Here is an 18,038-nt window from a genome sequence, read left to right on the forward strand (position 1 = left end):
TGAAGGTCTCTGCTTTTATTCGGCCAGCAATAGGGAATGTAGGGATTTGCTGACCACACGGCACATCCAGACCACCTTGGCCTTGCTTTTGCCCTCTTTGAACTCACTTGTACTTTCTTTCAATAATGTTCTGTGGCTTGGACTTCCCCAGAAGAATATATGCTTTGCATATTCTGCAGAAATTTGCTTTCCATCACTGTTTAAGCCAGAATCTCTCCTGGCAGATACGTCCATGGAGCATCAGTGCTAGGAGAGTGAGCAGGAAAGGGCAGGGTTATTATTTTGGGTCTAATTATCTCCTGTCAAAGCTCTTAATAGCAAAAAAAAAACCCCAAACTGCCCCATCCATTGGCCATTCTCCCGCCTTGCTTTCCAGCACCTCCGCTTTTTCTTCTGCCTAGAGATGCTGTGAGCCTCTTTGGAGCTGTTGGGTGCCTGTGGCTCCTTAGGACACCCATGAGCGGCTCATTCGGTGTGAATGAGCCCTGGGGTTCACCTTGCCAACCTCTGGAGACTGATTAGTGCATTGAAAGATGGAGGTGCTAAAGGGCTTGCTACCTTTGTCTGGACAGCCAGGCTGGAAGCACTCTTTAAACAAATCTGTTGATAACGGCTGCTCTAAAGCACTCCACTGACAAAGTAAATAGCAATTAGTACGATTAGGGATTGACCCATAGCTTTGGTTAGCCTTGTTTACCCTTGTAGAAACACCCCTGGGCAATTTTCTCTTCTTAACGGAAGGGTCGCAGCTGCTTCTGTAAATTTGGAGTCTGATTTTTACCATCTAAATTTAAGAATATAGATATAGTCTGGTACGCCTCTAGCACCTAGAGGCTCTCACCAAGACCGATTCCTCCCATGGCCTGGGTGTGGGGAGAAACAGGGCAACAAACTCTGTTTTGGGGACTGTAAAGTAAGTTCTTTCAGCCCTTTTTGGCCAAAATATACTGTTTTCCTCTCTTTTTCAAAGGGACCGTGGTGGTTCCCTGCGGCAGGGCATAGTCTTGGTAACACTTTCTGCAAGCCACTGTTTGGAGACAGCTGCTGGAGACACACAAGGACAAGGGGTAGATTCCAGTCCCCCTAATTCTGTGCAAAGCATTTGGTTTTCACTTCATGCTCCTCCTTGACAAAAGCTCTGCAGCCTCTTTCCTGCTTCAAGACCCTGTGTCACCCACGCAGTCCCCCAGCCCATGATCTACCTGCAGGAGAGGTGCTCAGGGGTGACCATGTCTTACTCTGGAGTACCTTACTCTGGAGTACCTTACTCTGGGCTTGCTCAAAATTGTGTGTAAGAGGAACAGGGATTGTCACTTATCTTTGTACCCCAGCATCTTGGCAGCTTCCCTGCTTCAAATTCAGATGCGTGATTCTAGCCTTTATAATCCCATCAAAGCTGCTGTGCTGTTGTCAGTCGAGAGGACTTCTGTTTTCATCTGTCCACATGCCAGACACTTCAGAAATGCCACCGATATGTGATGTTCTTACCACAGAGCTCTTTCTTTTCGCCTTTCTGTCGCGCTGAGGCTTTGCACCGACGTGGCTGCGTGCGTTACCGCTGGCTTAACACGGGCACTGGTTCCAGTCTAACCATACCTTGGCAATTAGCTCGTCCAGGAAGGATCACCCCAGAGGACAAACTATTTTATCCGTAGAATTCAGAGGATCTTTGCTATTCTGGTTATTGACATTGTCGTGGTGTAACCCTGGCCGGCAGCGTACCTGCTCTGTCATGGGCTTATCCATGGCCGCACGCTTTGAGGTGCTCCAGCATGGCCTCATGTGCAGCCACAGATGCTCTGAGGTGTACCTGCTCCAGCGTGGACTTATCCTTGGGCCACAGTCCTTTCAGAGGTACACTCGCTGCGGCACAGACATAAGCATGGCTGCAGATGCTTCGAGATGGACCTGCGTGGACTCATCCACAGGTCGCAGTCCCTTCGACTGGAGGTCACACCGGAGTTCCAGCCTATGGCCATTGCTGTTATCAGAATGTTCCCCGGCTCAGCAGAGTGAGACGATCAGCACTACAGCAAGCAGCGAAAGCAAAAAGCAGCCACTAACGAGCACTGGACTCGAATATACGGTCAGGCAAGCAAGCCCCGTGGCAAGCCCAGGAGCCTGCCGATTAATAGCTAAACAGCAATAGCAGCTATAAATTCGATCTAGCGCATTCCAGTCAAATCTGTTGTTATCTCAAACCCTTCAAGACCCACACTGGGTGCCAAAAAGGACTGTCGTGGTTTAACCCCAGCCGGCAACTGAGCACCACACAGCCGCTCGCCCGCTCCCCCCCGGTGGGATGGGGGAGAGAATCAGAGGGTAAAAGTGAGAAAACTCGTGGGTTGAGATAAAGACAGTTTAATAGGTAAAGCAAAAGCCGCACACACAAGCAAAGCAAATCAAGGAATTCCAGTGCTTCCCATGGGCAGGCAGGTGCTCAGCCATCTCCAGGAAAGCAGGGCTCCATCACGCGTAATGGTGACTTGGGAAGACAAACGCCATCGCTCCCAACGTCCCCCCCTTCCTTCTTCTTCCCCCAGCTCTATGTGCTGAGCATGGTGCCGTACGGTGTGGGATGTCCCTTTGGTCAGTTGGGATCAGCTGTCCCAGCTGTGTCCCCTCCCAACTTCTTGTGCACCCCCAGCCTGCTCGCTGGTGGGGTGGGGTGAGGAGCAGAAAAGGCCTTGGCTCTGTGTAAGCCCTGCTCAGCAGTAACGAAAACATCCTGTGTTATCAACACTGTTTCCAGCACAAAGCCAAAACAGAGCCCTGCACTAGCTACTGTGAAGAAAATTAACTTCATGTGCAAAAATTCAAATTTTCTAGAAATCTGCTCTATAAATGATTGTTGTCGACAGGAAACGCTGAGGACCATCACGGGTCTTGCTAAGAATCCACAAGCTTGAATAAAACTAGTAGCAAAATTTGCTTCACACTTAGGGGCATTGTAACTTCTTGTACTGATGCAATGAGTTTTACTAAATGCACCTGTGCTCTGTGCAAGACTTATCGAAACTAATTTTATCTGTCAAGCAAATGTAGGAGACATTTGAAGACAACAGGAGGTTGCCTTCAAAAAGTCGTCATTTGAACTAACAGAAAGACCAAATTCAGGTTTGCAAGAGAATACTTTCGTCCCCACCACCCCCAGATGAAACTCTGTAGATATAAAAATATCTGGGCACTGATTTTGCCTGCCTAAATTCTACTTAGAGCTTTGTGCCTACTGTTTCGTTTTCCATCAAATATCTTTGGATTCCTGGAAGCCTGTGAGGGAGAAGCAGCAGGGATAGGGAGCGGTTTGGCCACGCAGCGAGAGGTGGTATTGCTGTAGGACATGGAAGCGTCCACCTGACATGGAGAGCATCCCTTTCCATAGCCGAGGGATTCGCAGTCCAGGTGTCGATTCACAGATTTTTTTAAAGAGGTTATCGAAGGACACAGTCAGAGGTGAAACTTCATTTTGGAAAAAAAAAACTTGGAGCATTTGGTGAAAAGTTTAACTTTTTTAATTTAGTAGAATTTTGGTTAGACTAGGGCGTTTTTAATGGGAGTCATCTCAAGGCATGCACTATCAATTTATTTATAGAAATCCTTACAGTATCTATAAATGAGAAAGACGAGAGTGACGGCTTATTATTTGGAGGCTGGAGATCTGGAATCAGAAGTCGCAATCTGGATCCTCTACTAAGTCATTTGCATTTGGGGTTGTGGCGAAGGAGGAGAGCGATTCTCCTGCCTTGCCTTGAAGTCCGGGTGGAAGTGGGTGACAGTGCTGCAGTTGGGTGGGAGTTGCACCATGCCAGGAGCAAGCTACGTGCTCCCAGCAGCGCTTTCTGGATTCATAGAAAACCCATTCCCTCGTTTTCATCTCGGTATTCAAAAAGTTTATTTTAAGTGGCCAGTTCCTGGTCGTCGTCTTTCCACTTGGATCCAGGTCTTTCCTCTCTCTCAGCCATCTCTCCATCTGCATGTTTTAACTCCCCCAGCTGCCTCTCTCGTCTCTTGTGCCATTTTTTTCAGCTCTCTTGGCTTCTCTCGTCTCTTTGCCTGCTGTGTATTTTAACTCCCAGGGCCGCCTTCTCTGCTCTCCAAGTAATTCAATGTTACCTCCCACTGCTGAGCTCCGCAGCGCGCCATTCTTTCCCCATGTTTCATGCATTTCCTGCTGCTTGGACGCTCTGTTGAAGCAGTTAACATATAGAATCAATGTTTATTTTGAGACTACATATGCCATGCGGGGAACACGGTGTCAGTTATTTTGTGCAGATGTATTCTCATTTAAGTTTTATAAATAATATCGACGTTGGCAACTTTAATACGGAAAAATATTGGTTTCACATTGTCTATGAGACAAAGACGATTCATGTATGGGATGTCGCTGACTTTGGACCAGACAGTGAAAACTTCATTAGTACCTCCATGTCACAGAGTTGTGGGGACAACTGCATCTACTGCATGAAGTTGGACTTCTCATCCCTCAGATGTTTCCCTCTATTCAGATGCTTCTGTGAATCCTTTTGTCTGGTAGTTATGATGAAATTTGGGGAATGGTGCAGGTTTCTCCCAGCCATCATCCAAGACTTCTTCAGTAGTCGTTGTCCAGCTTCCAATTCCTTGCAGAGTTGAAGCCCATCACGCAGCTGGTCTACATGTAGACCATCCAGGTGTGTGTGTGTAAGTGCAACCTCAGGTGCCCCCGTAGGCTGAGCTCTGTGGTGGGAGAGCCCAAATCCAGTGGTACTTGGTTCATGTGGTCTGGACAAGTGGTGGAGAAGCTCAGTCCACCTGCAATGTCTGCTGTGGACATGTTGAGCTAAGAGCTGGCAGTAGAGATTGAAGAACGTAAGCTCTTCTTATCTCCTTATCCTAAAGCTTCTTCTCTGCCTCACAGTACAAGCAACCTCAGGGGGTCTGAAGTGCAGCAGAAGGTCTGAGGATGGGCTCCAAGAGCTCATGAATTCCAGGCTAGACAAGAGGAAGCCCTAGAGCCGACTGTGCAGTGTGTATGGAGGAGAGAGAAAGCTGGAACTGTTGGCAGTGGGCAAGAGCCAAGAGAGGAGCGGGGAGCAGAATAGTTGTGTCCATGAAAGAGGAGTGGTTCTACTCTTTCTTCATCTCCACACCATCCTGATCTTGTGGCAGAGCTGCGGCAGCATGTCAGCATCCTCACGCAGCAGCTGTCGTGGCTGTTTTCCTGTAAAGCTTGTAAAATTAGGGCATTCCCAGGCTGGATCAACATTAGAGAGCGGCTCTGGCTTAGCTAAGTCAGTCTAACCATGAAGAATGTATTCTCTTGATCGATAGCCAGCACTCAGCCCATGGTTTTGTCATGCTGGAAGGTTGTTTTTTTCAGCTTAAACCACGTTTTTCACTGCAGAAACGTGTGTGAGGTAGGAGGCCCTCCTGGACCTCCTGTTCATGGGTTTTGCTGAAGATATTCTCCTTCTGATGGTGTGTGCAGGACGTTTCCTACAGATGCTCTTCCTCCTCTGAACTGCAAAGTCTCTCCGTCCGGCTAAACCCTCGCTGAAGTTTGTTTAAACTAAACAGCTGCCAGCAGTGACACCTTAAACTGCTGTGGCTGTTTCCAGAGTAAACACTGAAACTGCTCCTATAATTACGTCAATCAAGCACAAAAATCCCCCAGCCTCTCTCTGTTTGCATCTGCCGTGTCCTCTGGAGGGGGCACTGGGGCTACAGCGAAGAGCAGGAGACACTGGTTGAGGAGGACAGCAGTGGCCTGGCTGGACAGGACGGCAGACAGAGCTACCGGTCACTAGAAGAGCTCAGCATTCCCCAAATGTCCCAAAATGAGTGAGGAAAGCTCAGAAACACCCTGTGCAGATAGCAGAGAGACTTGACGGGCTCTCTGAAGCAGAGACGTCGTACGGTGCCTCACCAGAACTGGGGTCTGGCGTAGGACAACCACCCCAAAGTTTGTTTGCACATCGGAGGGGTGTTGTGAACCCTGGGCTCTGAGGAGCCGGGGATGCCTCGGGATACCCAGAGCTTCAGCCTCCGGCGCTTTTCTTACCCCGCCGGCATCCTCGGCTTCTTGCAATGTATCTATTAGCTTTGAACCTGTTTATACCAAACACTACAGAAACCCCACAGAATCTGTCAGCTGGGAGACTTTGGTTAACTCCTGTCATATTTAGTTTAGCATCTGACACCTCCTTCTAGACAAATACAGCTCTGGTTCACTGAACCTGATAACTCCTTTTTAGTACAGCAACTGACTTCCATATGGAATAAATTACAGTACCTCTTGAAAAACGCCAGAGGCAGCTGCCAAATTATGCAAAATTTAAACCACTAATGAACAATGTGATGAAAGTTGAATGAAGGTGTATTTACAAGATCTACAACACACTGTCTCTGCGGAGCAGATGTACTGTCTGTACAAGTATGCGTGTGTCTGTGGATGTACCTACGTACATGCACACTCATGCATATTGAAATGTTATCCGTAAGGTCTAGCTGGTTGAGGTATAGCCGTTAAGAGTAAGCGCTACCTCGGATCAGTGAGCCAGAAGCTCCCCAGCATGTTGCTGCCTTTTCAGTATCTGCTAGGCAAATTTTATGAAGGCAAATTGCAGAAAGAATAGGCATTAGGGAGGTTTGAAGCGGGGTAAAGAAACAAATCTTTTAAAAAAAAAAGATGAAGAAAGAGAGAAGAGGAGGGAATTCTTGCAAAAATGCATGTTCTTTGCCATCCAAAGGTCGATGGATAAAGATGGATCACTTATGCTAGCGAGGCAGACCGCTGGTGCCAAAAATTTGGCTTCTAAACTTGGGAACAATAAAACATACATCTTACTGTCTTCCTGCAGATTCCCCATGTGAGACCTTCTCTTGGTGCAAACTTTTCAATCCCGCGTTGTCTAATCTGAGCGCCAAGGTTTGGTTCAGCAGAGCCTGGCCAGTCCTGTCCTGCGTACACGGTGACAGCCTGTAAAACTACTGCTCTCGTGCGAAAATAGCTTCAAGTACTTCTGCAGAATTGCTGATAGGGTGAGATGATATTTGCTCTCGTGAATATAGCAGTCTGCTTCAGAAGATGCCGACGGCAATGTTGGGCTGCCAGGGGGATCTCTGCTTCCCTGATCAAACCCCTCAGCAGAGCACGCAGGCCAGTGTTGTAAACTAATTCACTCTTCAACAAACGGATATTAATATTACTTATTTTTAATCTGCTATAATACTCTGCAATTAAACCCTTTGGAAACATCTAATCATTCCCTTCCGATGGGGGGGCTAATGGGTGAAAAAAGGGGTTTTGATTGCATTTGACAGCTAACAAAATGCAGCGTGCAATATTTAACTTAATACCCTTCTGAGATCTGTGTCGAGAGCAAAGATCCTAGGGACAGAAGAAAAGTGGACCTCTCAACTAATTATGAGCCATTTATTCTGAACCACACAAATTTTAGAATCTGAATCCCAATTAAGACATTACACTACATGTGTTAATTAGTCCCCTCTCCTTTTTAAATCAAGCCATAACTCTTCTTAATTAGGAGGTTAGCCATTGTAATTTGAACTGGCCTGAGTTGGAAGCACTCCTGGAAATCACACCTGGGGGCTGTACTGGGGATCATTTTAAATTGGTTGAGTTTTTACTGGGGTGATTATAAGATCCCCAACAGGGCAGTAATTAAAGAGGGTGCAGCTTCCAAATTAAGATGTCAGGGGTGGTATAAGCAGCGATGTCTTGGTTCTAAACTGCACTCCAGGGGGGCTTGAAGGATGCTGGCCATATGATTTTCTCAGTGAGGGCTCTCATGGATCACGACAGCTTAAGCAGGAGAATAAATCAGTTCCAGGAGTTGCCCCTCTGCATCCCGGGGACTACTTATCACAGCTTATTGATGACAATTCTTGAACGTTGTATTTGTTAAAGAGCGTGGAGCAAGGTAACCTGCTTTCCTGACTCGGACAAAATCCTTGTGGACTTCTGCAGGAGTCTTTTAGGTTAGATTGTGTTCTATGCAAAATGAAGTAGCTAAATATTGGAGAACAGAAGCTTGGCTTTCACAGCACAAATTGATAGGATCAACTCCGTCTCGATAGCTTATTAGTGAGGAGCTGAGATATTGGAGGAGTTAAGGCTCTGGATCTTGTTTTCCTTCCCCACTTCCCCCAAACCTTCTCAAGATGAAGACAGCTTTCAGCAAGCATTGCTAGCAAAGGGCGAAGAGTCTGAATGTTCAGACACACAGACAACGTACAGCAGGGTAACAAGTTCCCACACATCAGCTGCTCTGTTATAATTCATCAGGTGCGTGTTTGTAGCCTGCAGTAAACGTGGAGTAGACGGGGGTTGAGGTAATCTGTTATCTTGCATTGGCTGCAGGCACGGGCTGCACGGGGAGATGCGCCTGCAAAATCACTTGTGCGTGGGCTGGAGCCGGCTAGCGGCATGCCCCGATGTGGGAAGGGTTGCTTGCCTTGTTTTTGGTGGGCACCTCGTGAATGGTGCGCGTTGGATTAGAAATGCTTTTTAAAACCCCGGTGACGGTAACCACAGTGATGTTTAGCGGTTCGTGTAATCTGACTGTACCTCCCTTGACCAAAAGAGAGCTCCTGTGTTATCACCCCAGCAGAAAGGCATTAACTAGCAGATCTTTGCCCATGTTTGATTGCAGGACACCGTGAGGCATCGGCAGCCTCAAGATCAGGGTGGACAGAGGAGAGGTGCACGTTGGGACTACGGCCATAGCTGTCAGCGAATCTGCCGACTCTACATTGCTGATATGCGCTGAATATTCAAACAAAACTCACTATCAAGTTGCTGGTTTATACTCCCAGTTCTTTCAGATTAGTAGAAAATAGGTTGAATGGCAGGTGTCCTTTTGGTGTAAATAGCTCCAGAACAAAGCCCTCAAGAATTACATTTTTCCGCTTAACATTTGTAAATCATCTGAGGTCCTATATCCTGGAATATACTCAACATGCCACCTTCTACCAGCTAAATGTTGTCCCTGTCATTTGGTGTTAATTGCATCAGAAGGGTCACTTAATGGGTCATTATCAGAACCTGACCTTGCAGGTACCTTAAAGTGTTTGCTGCTAACAAGTCTTGAACTCATAAATATCCCCTGGGGACAGCAAGTGTTAAAGCATCCTTATCACCCACTCCGCAGATGTTTGATTTTTAACAAATTAAGATATTGTCAAGTTTACTGCTTTATTACCCCATTAACAAAGTCGTGTGCCTGTTTCTGCGTGATAGGACCGACAAAGTTCACAACGTCTCTCAAGAACCTAATTTCCTTCTGCTCACTCAACATAGCCTCCAAAGCCTTAATGCAGGTGACACCTGCGTGCGGCCAGATCACCTCGTGTGCTGTTTACTCCAACGAGAGATGGTTTGAAATGGGGGGAAGCGTGTGTGAAGTGATCCTGTTTTCATTTAGGAGAAGTGAGCGCTTAGGTTGGCATGGGCTGTGTAACCGCAGCAGATGCAAAAGCACGGTGTGCAGGACTCGGGATCTTTTGTGGGTGAACTTGTTGATGACCTACTAAAAAGGAACGTAGACCAGTTAGGGAGAGGGAGACTGGTGGGTCTGGGTGGCCACCAGTGTCCGCTCTGATGATGACATGCACTCACCTGGTCTATGAAATGGTCTAACGAAGCCTTTCCTTTCCAGAACATCACTTCTGAGGTCCCGTCCCCGGATGATTCTCCCAGTCCAAAGCCTCGTGTGCCTCGCTGCCTTTGGCCTGGCCCTCCCCTTGGCCATCAGCCTCTTCCCGCAGATGTCTGAGGTCAGTACGTGTCTGGTCACTTCAGTGGGATATCTCAGAGGGGCTTACCAACGCCACTGCTTGTTTTGCCTTCCTGGATAATAGTCTCATTCCTATGGGGCCTCTGCCATTTTTGGATGAAGTTGATTGCTGTCTTCTTCACTTGAACAAGCACAGATTGGGCAGGTGATGGTTCTGGTAGTCCCTCCTGTTAGCACGTGCTAGCATAGGTTAATATCACACAGCTTTTCTATGCTATTAACCAGTGTTTGGGTCATGTGGTGGGATGTAGCTTCCAAGCGAACAGAGGAAGAACCGAGCAGAGGAACCTTGGTTCCACCCAGAAAATGCCCCTTTTTTAGGCTAAGGGATGGTCATGTGTGATCGTCCTCCCTTCCATCGCATCCGTGTTCTCCCACGGGGGTGGCCTGCTCCAGGCCTCTCCCGTGCGGAGGACATTTAGACTGTACAGTAATCAAAACACCAGGGATCAGGGGGACAACCAGGTTGGAATAAGGCATTTTTTTAAATGTATGAGGATAATGTTCTGCCTGCTTGATCGCCAGTCAGAGGAGTGTCTCAGCATGGAGGGTATCTGGTCCCTCTTCAGTGACACCCGGGTCAGGTCTGGTCACGTCAAAAGTCAAGGGATGTTGGTGCTCCTGACTGATGACTTCTGCTCTAAGACTCCAGCTGGGTTTGTCCTGTCTTATCTGGGGATGTGAGCTTAGTCAGAGCTGAGCTGAACCAGGGAGAACATGGTTCAGCTCACCATGGTGAACACCATTGGTGTTAACGCAGCGAAAACAGGTCTTTGTCCATTAAGCAAGGAGCCTGGGATACACATTTGATGTGGATGTACTGTCCCAGAGCTTCTTTGAGAGTTTCTGCCTTTTCATCATCTAGCCTGGCTCTGGGAAGACACAACCTGGGTGTGAACAGAGGAAAACTAGCCAAGGAAAAAGGCAGAATGACTAATGAAATCACTCATACCTAAGTTAGTTGAACAAATTACTAAGGTGTATTTTTTTCTAAGTCATTAATTTTGACCATTCAGTGTTTGGAGCTCATAGATTGGCAGATTGTAAATTTGTACATTTACAGGGAGGGTCACTATTATAAAGCGGGAAAAACTCTATCAAACAGAGCCAAGGACTTTGCTGAAGTTCTTTCTGTGTCAACTAGAACAGTTGATCAGAAACTGGTATCACAGGCTCTACTGGTTAATTCATTTTTTTAGGTCTGGATGGGTTTATCCATGACTTCTAGCCAGGGAATCTTGTTGTACACTTGTCTGCTAGACTGAAAAACGTGTTACAAATTTTTTGTTGTCCTTGTAGCGGTTTACAGGCTGAGATAAAACTGTCCCTTAATCTTTTTAAGAAACTGAATATATCTCAATCTTGGAGTCTCTTGCTAAAAGACGTGTTTTCTGAAGCTTTAATGATTCATATGGCTCTTCCTTAAACTTTTTCTAATTAGTCAACATCCTTTTTGGAGCACTTCCATAAGAACCAGACACAGTATTCCAGTAAGAAGTTGCACAAGTACCAGTTGCAGGAGCAATGCGATTTGCCTGCTTCTACTTGAATTCATACATCCACAGAGCGTGTTAGTCATTTTGGCACGAGCTCAACCTTAGCTCCTTGTCCATCAGTTTTTTTGCTGTGATCCTAAGTTCTGCTTATAGGTTTTGGTTATGAAACTCTGAGGAGTATTTCCAGGTCTCGCACCCATTCAAGGTACATGCCCAGAGTATGTCTGAAGTTCCTGTTGGAAGGAGACTTGGACATAGAGCATCCCTTACGCTCCTATTTCCAGGGAAAGGAGTTTCACCCACCAGAAAGCCATGGCCTTTCCTGGGAGGTCTTGTTTCAAGGCAATCAGGGAAGCAAGACCACAAGAGGTACCACCAACCCCATTTACCCCAAAGGTGACATTGCCACCATTCTCCCAAAATGGTGCCCCGTGCCATAGGTACACTATTTGCGTCCAGAGGCAATTTTATGTTTGACCATAGTATGTTGCACGTTGACTTCTTTTCCACATATCTAGAAGCCTCTGTATCAGTGACCTGGGCTCTTAGTTATTTACTGCTTTCCCAGATTTTGTGTCATCTCAAGCCTTAAGCGGCCATCATTGTGTATTTTCTCCCTTCTCACTGACAATGGACATGTTTAATAGCGTTAGTCAAACCAAGCAGTTCTTTCAACATAGACGAGAAACTCAGCCTACAATTCTGTTTTGAAATTTCGCATTTTGTACGTTTCCAGTATTTTCTGCAGGCATCACTTAGCACAGGCTTCTCTGAAATAGTAAGCGCCTGCTAAGGTCAGTGGGAACTAAAGTTTTGGTACCAGAATCTGAGGCATTCAGAGTTAAACACTTTGGGCTCTACAAAAATAATTATTCATTGCCATAGTTTCTTTATCTAAGAATGAAGCTCTTTTGTGTTATAGCTTTTTGCCTTTTGTGTTATAGCTTTATGGGTGACAGATAATTTATAACGTATAGTGTCTGATATTGCAGCTTGAGAAAATGTGTTGATGCTAACGGCTGAATGAATTCTAGCCCACAAGGAAAATTAAGGTCTGGCTTCCTTCAGGGGATATTCAAATTGCAGGCATCAGGCAATACTGAAGCCGTACAGCATCACTTGAAAATGACCTTCTACAAGCAGATGAAATGTTATCTGCAGTGTAAACATGAATCAGCGCTGATTAGTAGATCAAACAGAATGACGTGCTCTCTGCCCACGCTTCATGTCAACGAAGAGAAACCATTACAGCTGGTGGTATAGCTCATTACCTACTGGGGTCTCGGCTCCGCTCAGCTGGAGTTAGCTCCATGCGCACAGCTGGACCTCACATCAGTTAACACCAAGGAATCAAGTTCTCTGCAGCAGTCTGGTCCGATCAGTCTTTCAGTTATGTTTACATTCATTATAAATATGTGGGGGTGTGTGTATAAAGGGCGTTCCTCCCCCTCTGCAAAATCTCATTGAGACTTTCTCAGTGGTCAGTGACTGTGGGGATGCTCAAGTGAGCAGAGCAAGTGATTTATCTGAAACAATCTCTCCAGAGCCGTTTCTTCACAGTCTTGGATAGGAAATCTGAGTTTCCTTGCAAAGAGCGTTTCTCAAAACATGTCGCTCCTTGGTCACTCATCACTGGTCCATGAACTTATCAGATAACTAAGTTAATAGACTTTTGAGTGTTTGAACATTGACCTCTTTATATGTATATGCACGTGTATATATGTATGCATGTATTTGCTTTTTCTCATAACCGCAGTAGGTGAAGCAGCTATGAGCATAACACGACTGAGATGATGCTGTTGTAATGAGCGCTACCCAGGGAGTAAATTACTAACAACAAGATGTAATAGGTGTGTTCTGTTCCAAAAATATGATTATGGTCTGAGCAGCAACCCTTTCAGGAATTGTAAATGAGCCAAATTCTGCCCTTAATCACACATTCACAGTCCTTTTTCTTTAGTCAGAGAGCAAACACAGAAGCTGATGTGTTATTAAGCACTTGTTTTAGCATGGGAGCTTGACTAGCCGCCTTTGATCCACTCTTCTAAAGGGGCTCAAACTTACAATTAGTTTTCAAGCAGAATTGAAGCCCTGCAATAGATCTAATAAATGTGCTAGATAAATGCAGCCACCTTATCGCATCAGCTGTAGCTGCTTCAGAGTTATACCTGGTTTAAAGTAACATAAGAGAAATCAGAATTCAGCTCTGGTTGCATACAGGAACACCAGTATCAGCTAAATGAAAATTTTGGAGCTGAACAACCTTCATGTGCTGGGAAGGATAATGCATCCAGATCTTCTCTTTGGTTGGTATGTAGTCTAGCGAAGACCTCATACCTTCCTTGATTTTTGTACAGATGGAATCCACTGATGTCTGCAACAGTGCTCCAGAATTACAGCTTGTTTCTAGATGTTATGGCTTTGAAGATCACCTTATAAAAATAAAACCCTAGTGTCAGCCACAAAGACCTGGGTCCTTGAGACTAAGCACGCTTAAGGCGCTGCGAAATTCACTTTTCATCCCGATATAGTGTTAACTCCGGTACCTAAATGCATCAATATGCATTAAGTAATTCACTGCTGTTAAGTTTAGGAGAAACATCTAGTTAATGCATTTAGCCCACAACCTCCAACTGCCTCCCATGCCCCCCGGGGAATCTCTTTTCGAGCTGCCTATCCTACAGCATCCCCACTGACAACTCCTACTCAGCTATGCACTGCCAATAGAAACAGCTGTGACAGTTCCAAACTGAAAATGGGACTTGTGCAAATGAAATTCAGTGTAGCAGCAAAAGAAATAACCATGGGGTTGCTCCACTGATTTTCTACCCTTTGGTCCCTGCTCATCCAGATCATTCATTTTTCAGCATCCAAGAGGATGCTGTTCAACTTCCAGGGTGCTGCCAACCCACCCAAACTTGCCTCGTCCCATGCCCAGTGTGCTGGATCGTGCTGATAAAGAAGGATAAACCCAGGTGAGGAATGGAGCCGAAGCAAGAGCTGGTGGCAGAGGAAACCCTTCCGCTAGCTATAATACACATGCCCTCACCACGGGTTAAGTTTAAAGGACCTCGGTTGCTGGTTAGGGCAAAACAAGCCATCTTCCGGAATTAGGCTGATTTCAGCTGAAAGCCTTTTCTTAAAAATAATCTTCCTTTTGGATCTCCAGGACAAGGGGAATAAACAGCCTAAAATCCAAGGCTGAGCTATTGTTTTCCAATCTGTTTTAGCCTTCATCTTGTTGGCAGGCTGCTTTAGAAAAGCAAAAGGTTAATGAGCCAATGTGCAGTGGGATTATTGCAGTAAAGATGACAGTGAACCAGTAATTACTAATTAGATGCAGTTTAACAGGAGGAACAAGTGAAATCTCCTCTTCACCAACTGTCAATAATTAGCAGATTTGGTGAGGTTGAAATGTGTCCACAGTTAAAAGGCTGATTTTTTAATGAAATGGCACTTGACAAAAGAGCTGTATGGAGGTCACAGCCATAGCCCTCGAGACGCTTCCCTATACCATACTTAGGAGGGAAATCAGATGCAAGACAGCAGGGGGTCCCCATGAAACCATTTCTCCCTTGGGATTACATTGCATGGGGGGAGGGGAGCAGGAGGGATTCTCTGCAGTAATTTTGTCCAACTTGGATGAGAAGCAAAGGAAAGGCTTTGCCAGCTGCCGTGGGGAAAAATGTTTGAGAAGTGAGAAGTTCTGTGGTATTTCTTTGCTTCTGGGTCTGAGGAGCAGTTTCCTGAGAGTCAGGTAACCTGAGCGTGCTGGCCAAAGTCTACCCTTGGGATGGAGGTTGGTCTTGGAAGGAACTGCTCTTAGAAAAGAAGTGTCACAAGGTCCTTCAGGACTGGCAGGAGGCTGGAAGCTCAGTGGTTTGTGTCTCCCAAAGACTGCAGAAGATTCAAGCTATGCCTTGAAGCTTTGGTTTCATACTGGCACGCAGGTGATGCTCCATCGTTGACTTCTGAAGCGTTAAGAGGTTCATCTGAGGTTCCTCTCCTATGTACTGATCCAGTTTCTCTTCTGGCAAAGTAACTATTGACATAGGCAAGAGTATCTTTATTGTTCACATGAACTTAAAATGGAGAGGTGATCTCTGTGAGCTTCTTTAATGCCCATGAAACTTTTCACTTGAGCAGGAACCCCCAGGATTTATATGATACCGAGTGTTTGAATACTGATGTGCTTCAAGTAGGGCTGGAGAGAAAAGCTATGGTATGTGAAAATGGTTTGAGCCCTGTTCTGGCCCTCAAGTGAGGGATGGTGCTTAACAAGGTTTGCGTCTGGCGTTCTTCAGTACGGATGGACTTGTTCCTGTCAGAGGTTGGAGGACAAATGAGTGACACCTTTCAGAGCACAGTCCTGCACCTGGAAGGGGAAGGTGATGGGAGAGGAGGTAACGTTTGGGGAACTGCAGAATGATACTGTCAGGACTACACAGAAAGGCTGGACACGGTTGCACGGAACTCAAATATAAGTTACTAGCCCATCTTTTATGAGAAATAATAGCATGAGGAATTCGTAAACTAAGTCTATAGGTGTAAACCCAGCAGGGTCCAAGCACAAGCTGGGTCACTGGCCCCTCGTGTCTGGCCTGGCTAATTGTCTGCATCGTCTGGGTCAGTTTTGGCTTCCCAGCTAATGCTGGAGGGTAGCGCTCCCAGGGACTGCTCCCCATGAACAGAGCCTCCCTCTTTGGGGGAAGAGTTTGGCCGTATGGATGCAAGCTTGTCCCCCAAGCCTGAGGCTGGATTCTCGTTCACGTTGTTTCACGCGGCTGTAGCCCTGCCTGTCCCATTGCAAGTACTCAGGAAGTTGTGGTGCAATAATTTTAGACCTCTCTAGGTTAATTTGATTTATGACTTATAGGGCTTATTTGAGCTGAGTTTTGACATCAGAAGACCATGGTCTTCACCTTGCATTACAGGAGAGTCATGTCTTCCTGCACCACAACAGGACCATGCCTCAGCTGAGCGGTGGAAAGGCAAAGATCTCTTTAGCCTTTGCTTTAAGTGTCTGAGACTGTTGCAGACAAAGCGAAGGGTACATCTGTCCTCCCGTACTTCTGATGGAGCCTACCCTTGCTGTCAGCCTGGGCATGGACCTGAAGTCTGGAGACGGAAGTGTTTGTCACCAGCTCTTTTCATGACAAATCCTTCCCTGCTCCAAATCAAATCACAACCCTGGCCATGAATCTTCATGAAGTCACCAGAGCAGCTCAAAGCACCGTGGGACCAGTCCCCAGTACTCAGCCATGATTTCAGCCCTGCTCTCAGTAGCTCATGCAGAGAGGTGGGACCTCAGTCATGCAGCACAACAGGTTCCTCACCTGTGCCTCTCAAGAAGGCGACTGCACAGTAACTGCAATCTGCTGGACAGGGAAGGTTGGTCGGAGGCTGCATGCTAAGGGATGAGCAGTGAACTTGAACCCGACTCTGGGCTAACCAGCCAATTTTTTGGCAAGGTTTTGATCTCCCTTGGTTTGAGACAGGAGTGCTTTTACCATTTGCTTCTCTGATGTCTCCCTTCTCTCCCTGCTCTCACCAGCCCTCTCTGGTTGAGAGCATCAAGCAGAAGAGAAGACGATACGTTCCCGGCTTAGCCCCCCTTCTCAGCCCCTAGCTCAGGTTTTCCTTCACCTGCGCCAGCTGTCAGGGCAGGGTTTGCACACCCGACGTGTGTTTCCCAAGGAGTCAGACTTCACACACCGCTCCCCCCTTGGCCCTACCCTTTGGCTTTCCCTTTACACCTCCACTGCTCTCCCCCCTCACCCCCCTTGGCAGCCTGGCATCTGCAGAACACCTTTCCTGTCAAAGCAACCAGGAAAAAAAAGAATAAATATCACAGTAGCTTGTTTCCTGTGCTGCAGATTCCCTCAACAACTTTTAGTTTCCTTCTAATTGCCTCGCACAGGAAAGCTGCTGCCCAGGAGCCTGCTAGCAAGGAGGAGTCTCTGAATTACTGGAGGTATTAGGTGGTCTGAGATGATTTGGCTGGATTTGTGCTTGTGCTTAGGCTTGCAGAGAGATGCACTGGGAGCTGGAAGGGTGTCTCCAGAGGATGGTGATGAGCTGTTACCATTAACTATTGCAGTAATTGTCGGTGTTATTCCTGTGCTCTGTAGATGCCTGCGGACTGTTCCCAACCCATCACAGGCCTCCTACACAGGTTCTTCTGTCAGGAGCAACCTGGTCCAGTGGAAGGTGTCCCTGCCCATGGCAGGGGGGGTTGGAACTAGATGATCTTTAAGGTCCCTTCCAACCCAAACCATTCTATGATTCTGTTCTATGTTCTATGACTTGTTCTTGGCTGCAGAGTCCTGCCCCAGTTCCTGCTCCCACCTTGAGTGTCTCTCACTCTGCCATCATCTCCAGTGTGGCACAGACAGAAAGAAGCCCGGAGCTTTTGCTGTATTTGCTTTAGAGCTTGCAAGGTCAGACCACCCTCCATACTATAAACTTTCAAGTCCAAATGGCAGCAGAGCTTTTTGGGGAGCTCAGGCATATTCAAGGCAAGGACATAGGCAGGCTCACATGCTCTAAACCCCCTTCTCGAGCACATCTCCCAGGTGAAGGTGTTCCTAAACACATGGGGACGCTTCAGGCTTAGTAGTCCTCTCCGCTTCCAGTGGTGCTTTAGCCTGAGTTGCTGAACCAACATCCACAAGCTCCCTCCTGCTTCAGGGTGGGCTTCAATTCAGTGTTTGACGTTTCTGCCGAGAGCTTCTAAAAACCAAAC

The 18,038-nt window shown here is 46.7% G+C and overlaps 1 protein-coding gene across 1 annotated transcript in view; it reads left to right on the forward strand.

Moving 5' to 3' along the window:
• The window catches only part of SFXN5 (sideroflexin 5), a 106,699-nt gene that overhangs the window by 75,821 nt on the left and 12,840 nt on the right, over positions 1 to 18,038 (forward strand). Inside the window, 1 exon segment of the mRNA XM_075709044.1 lies at positions 9,660 to 9,777. Within this exon segment, the coding sequence (XP_075565159.1) occupies positions 9,660 to 9,777 (118 nt within the window).

The sequence above is a fragment of the Pelecanus crispus genome, chromosome 4 (genome assembly GCF_030463565.1).
Source record: "Pelecanus crispus isolate bPelCri1 chromosome 4, bPelCri1.pri, whole genome shotgun sequence".
In the NCBI taxonomy this organism is placed as follows: Eukaryota; Metazoa; Chordata; class Aves; order Pelecaniformes; family Pelecanidae; genus Pelecanus; species Pelecanus crispus.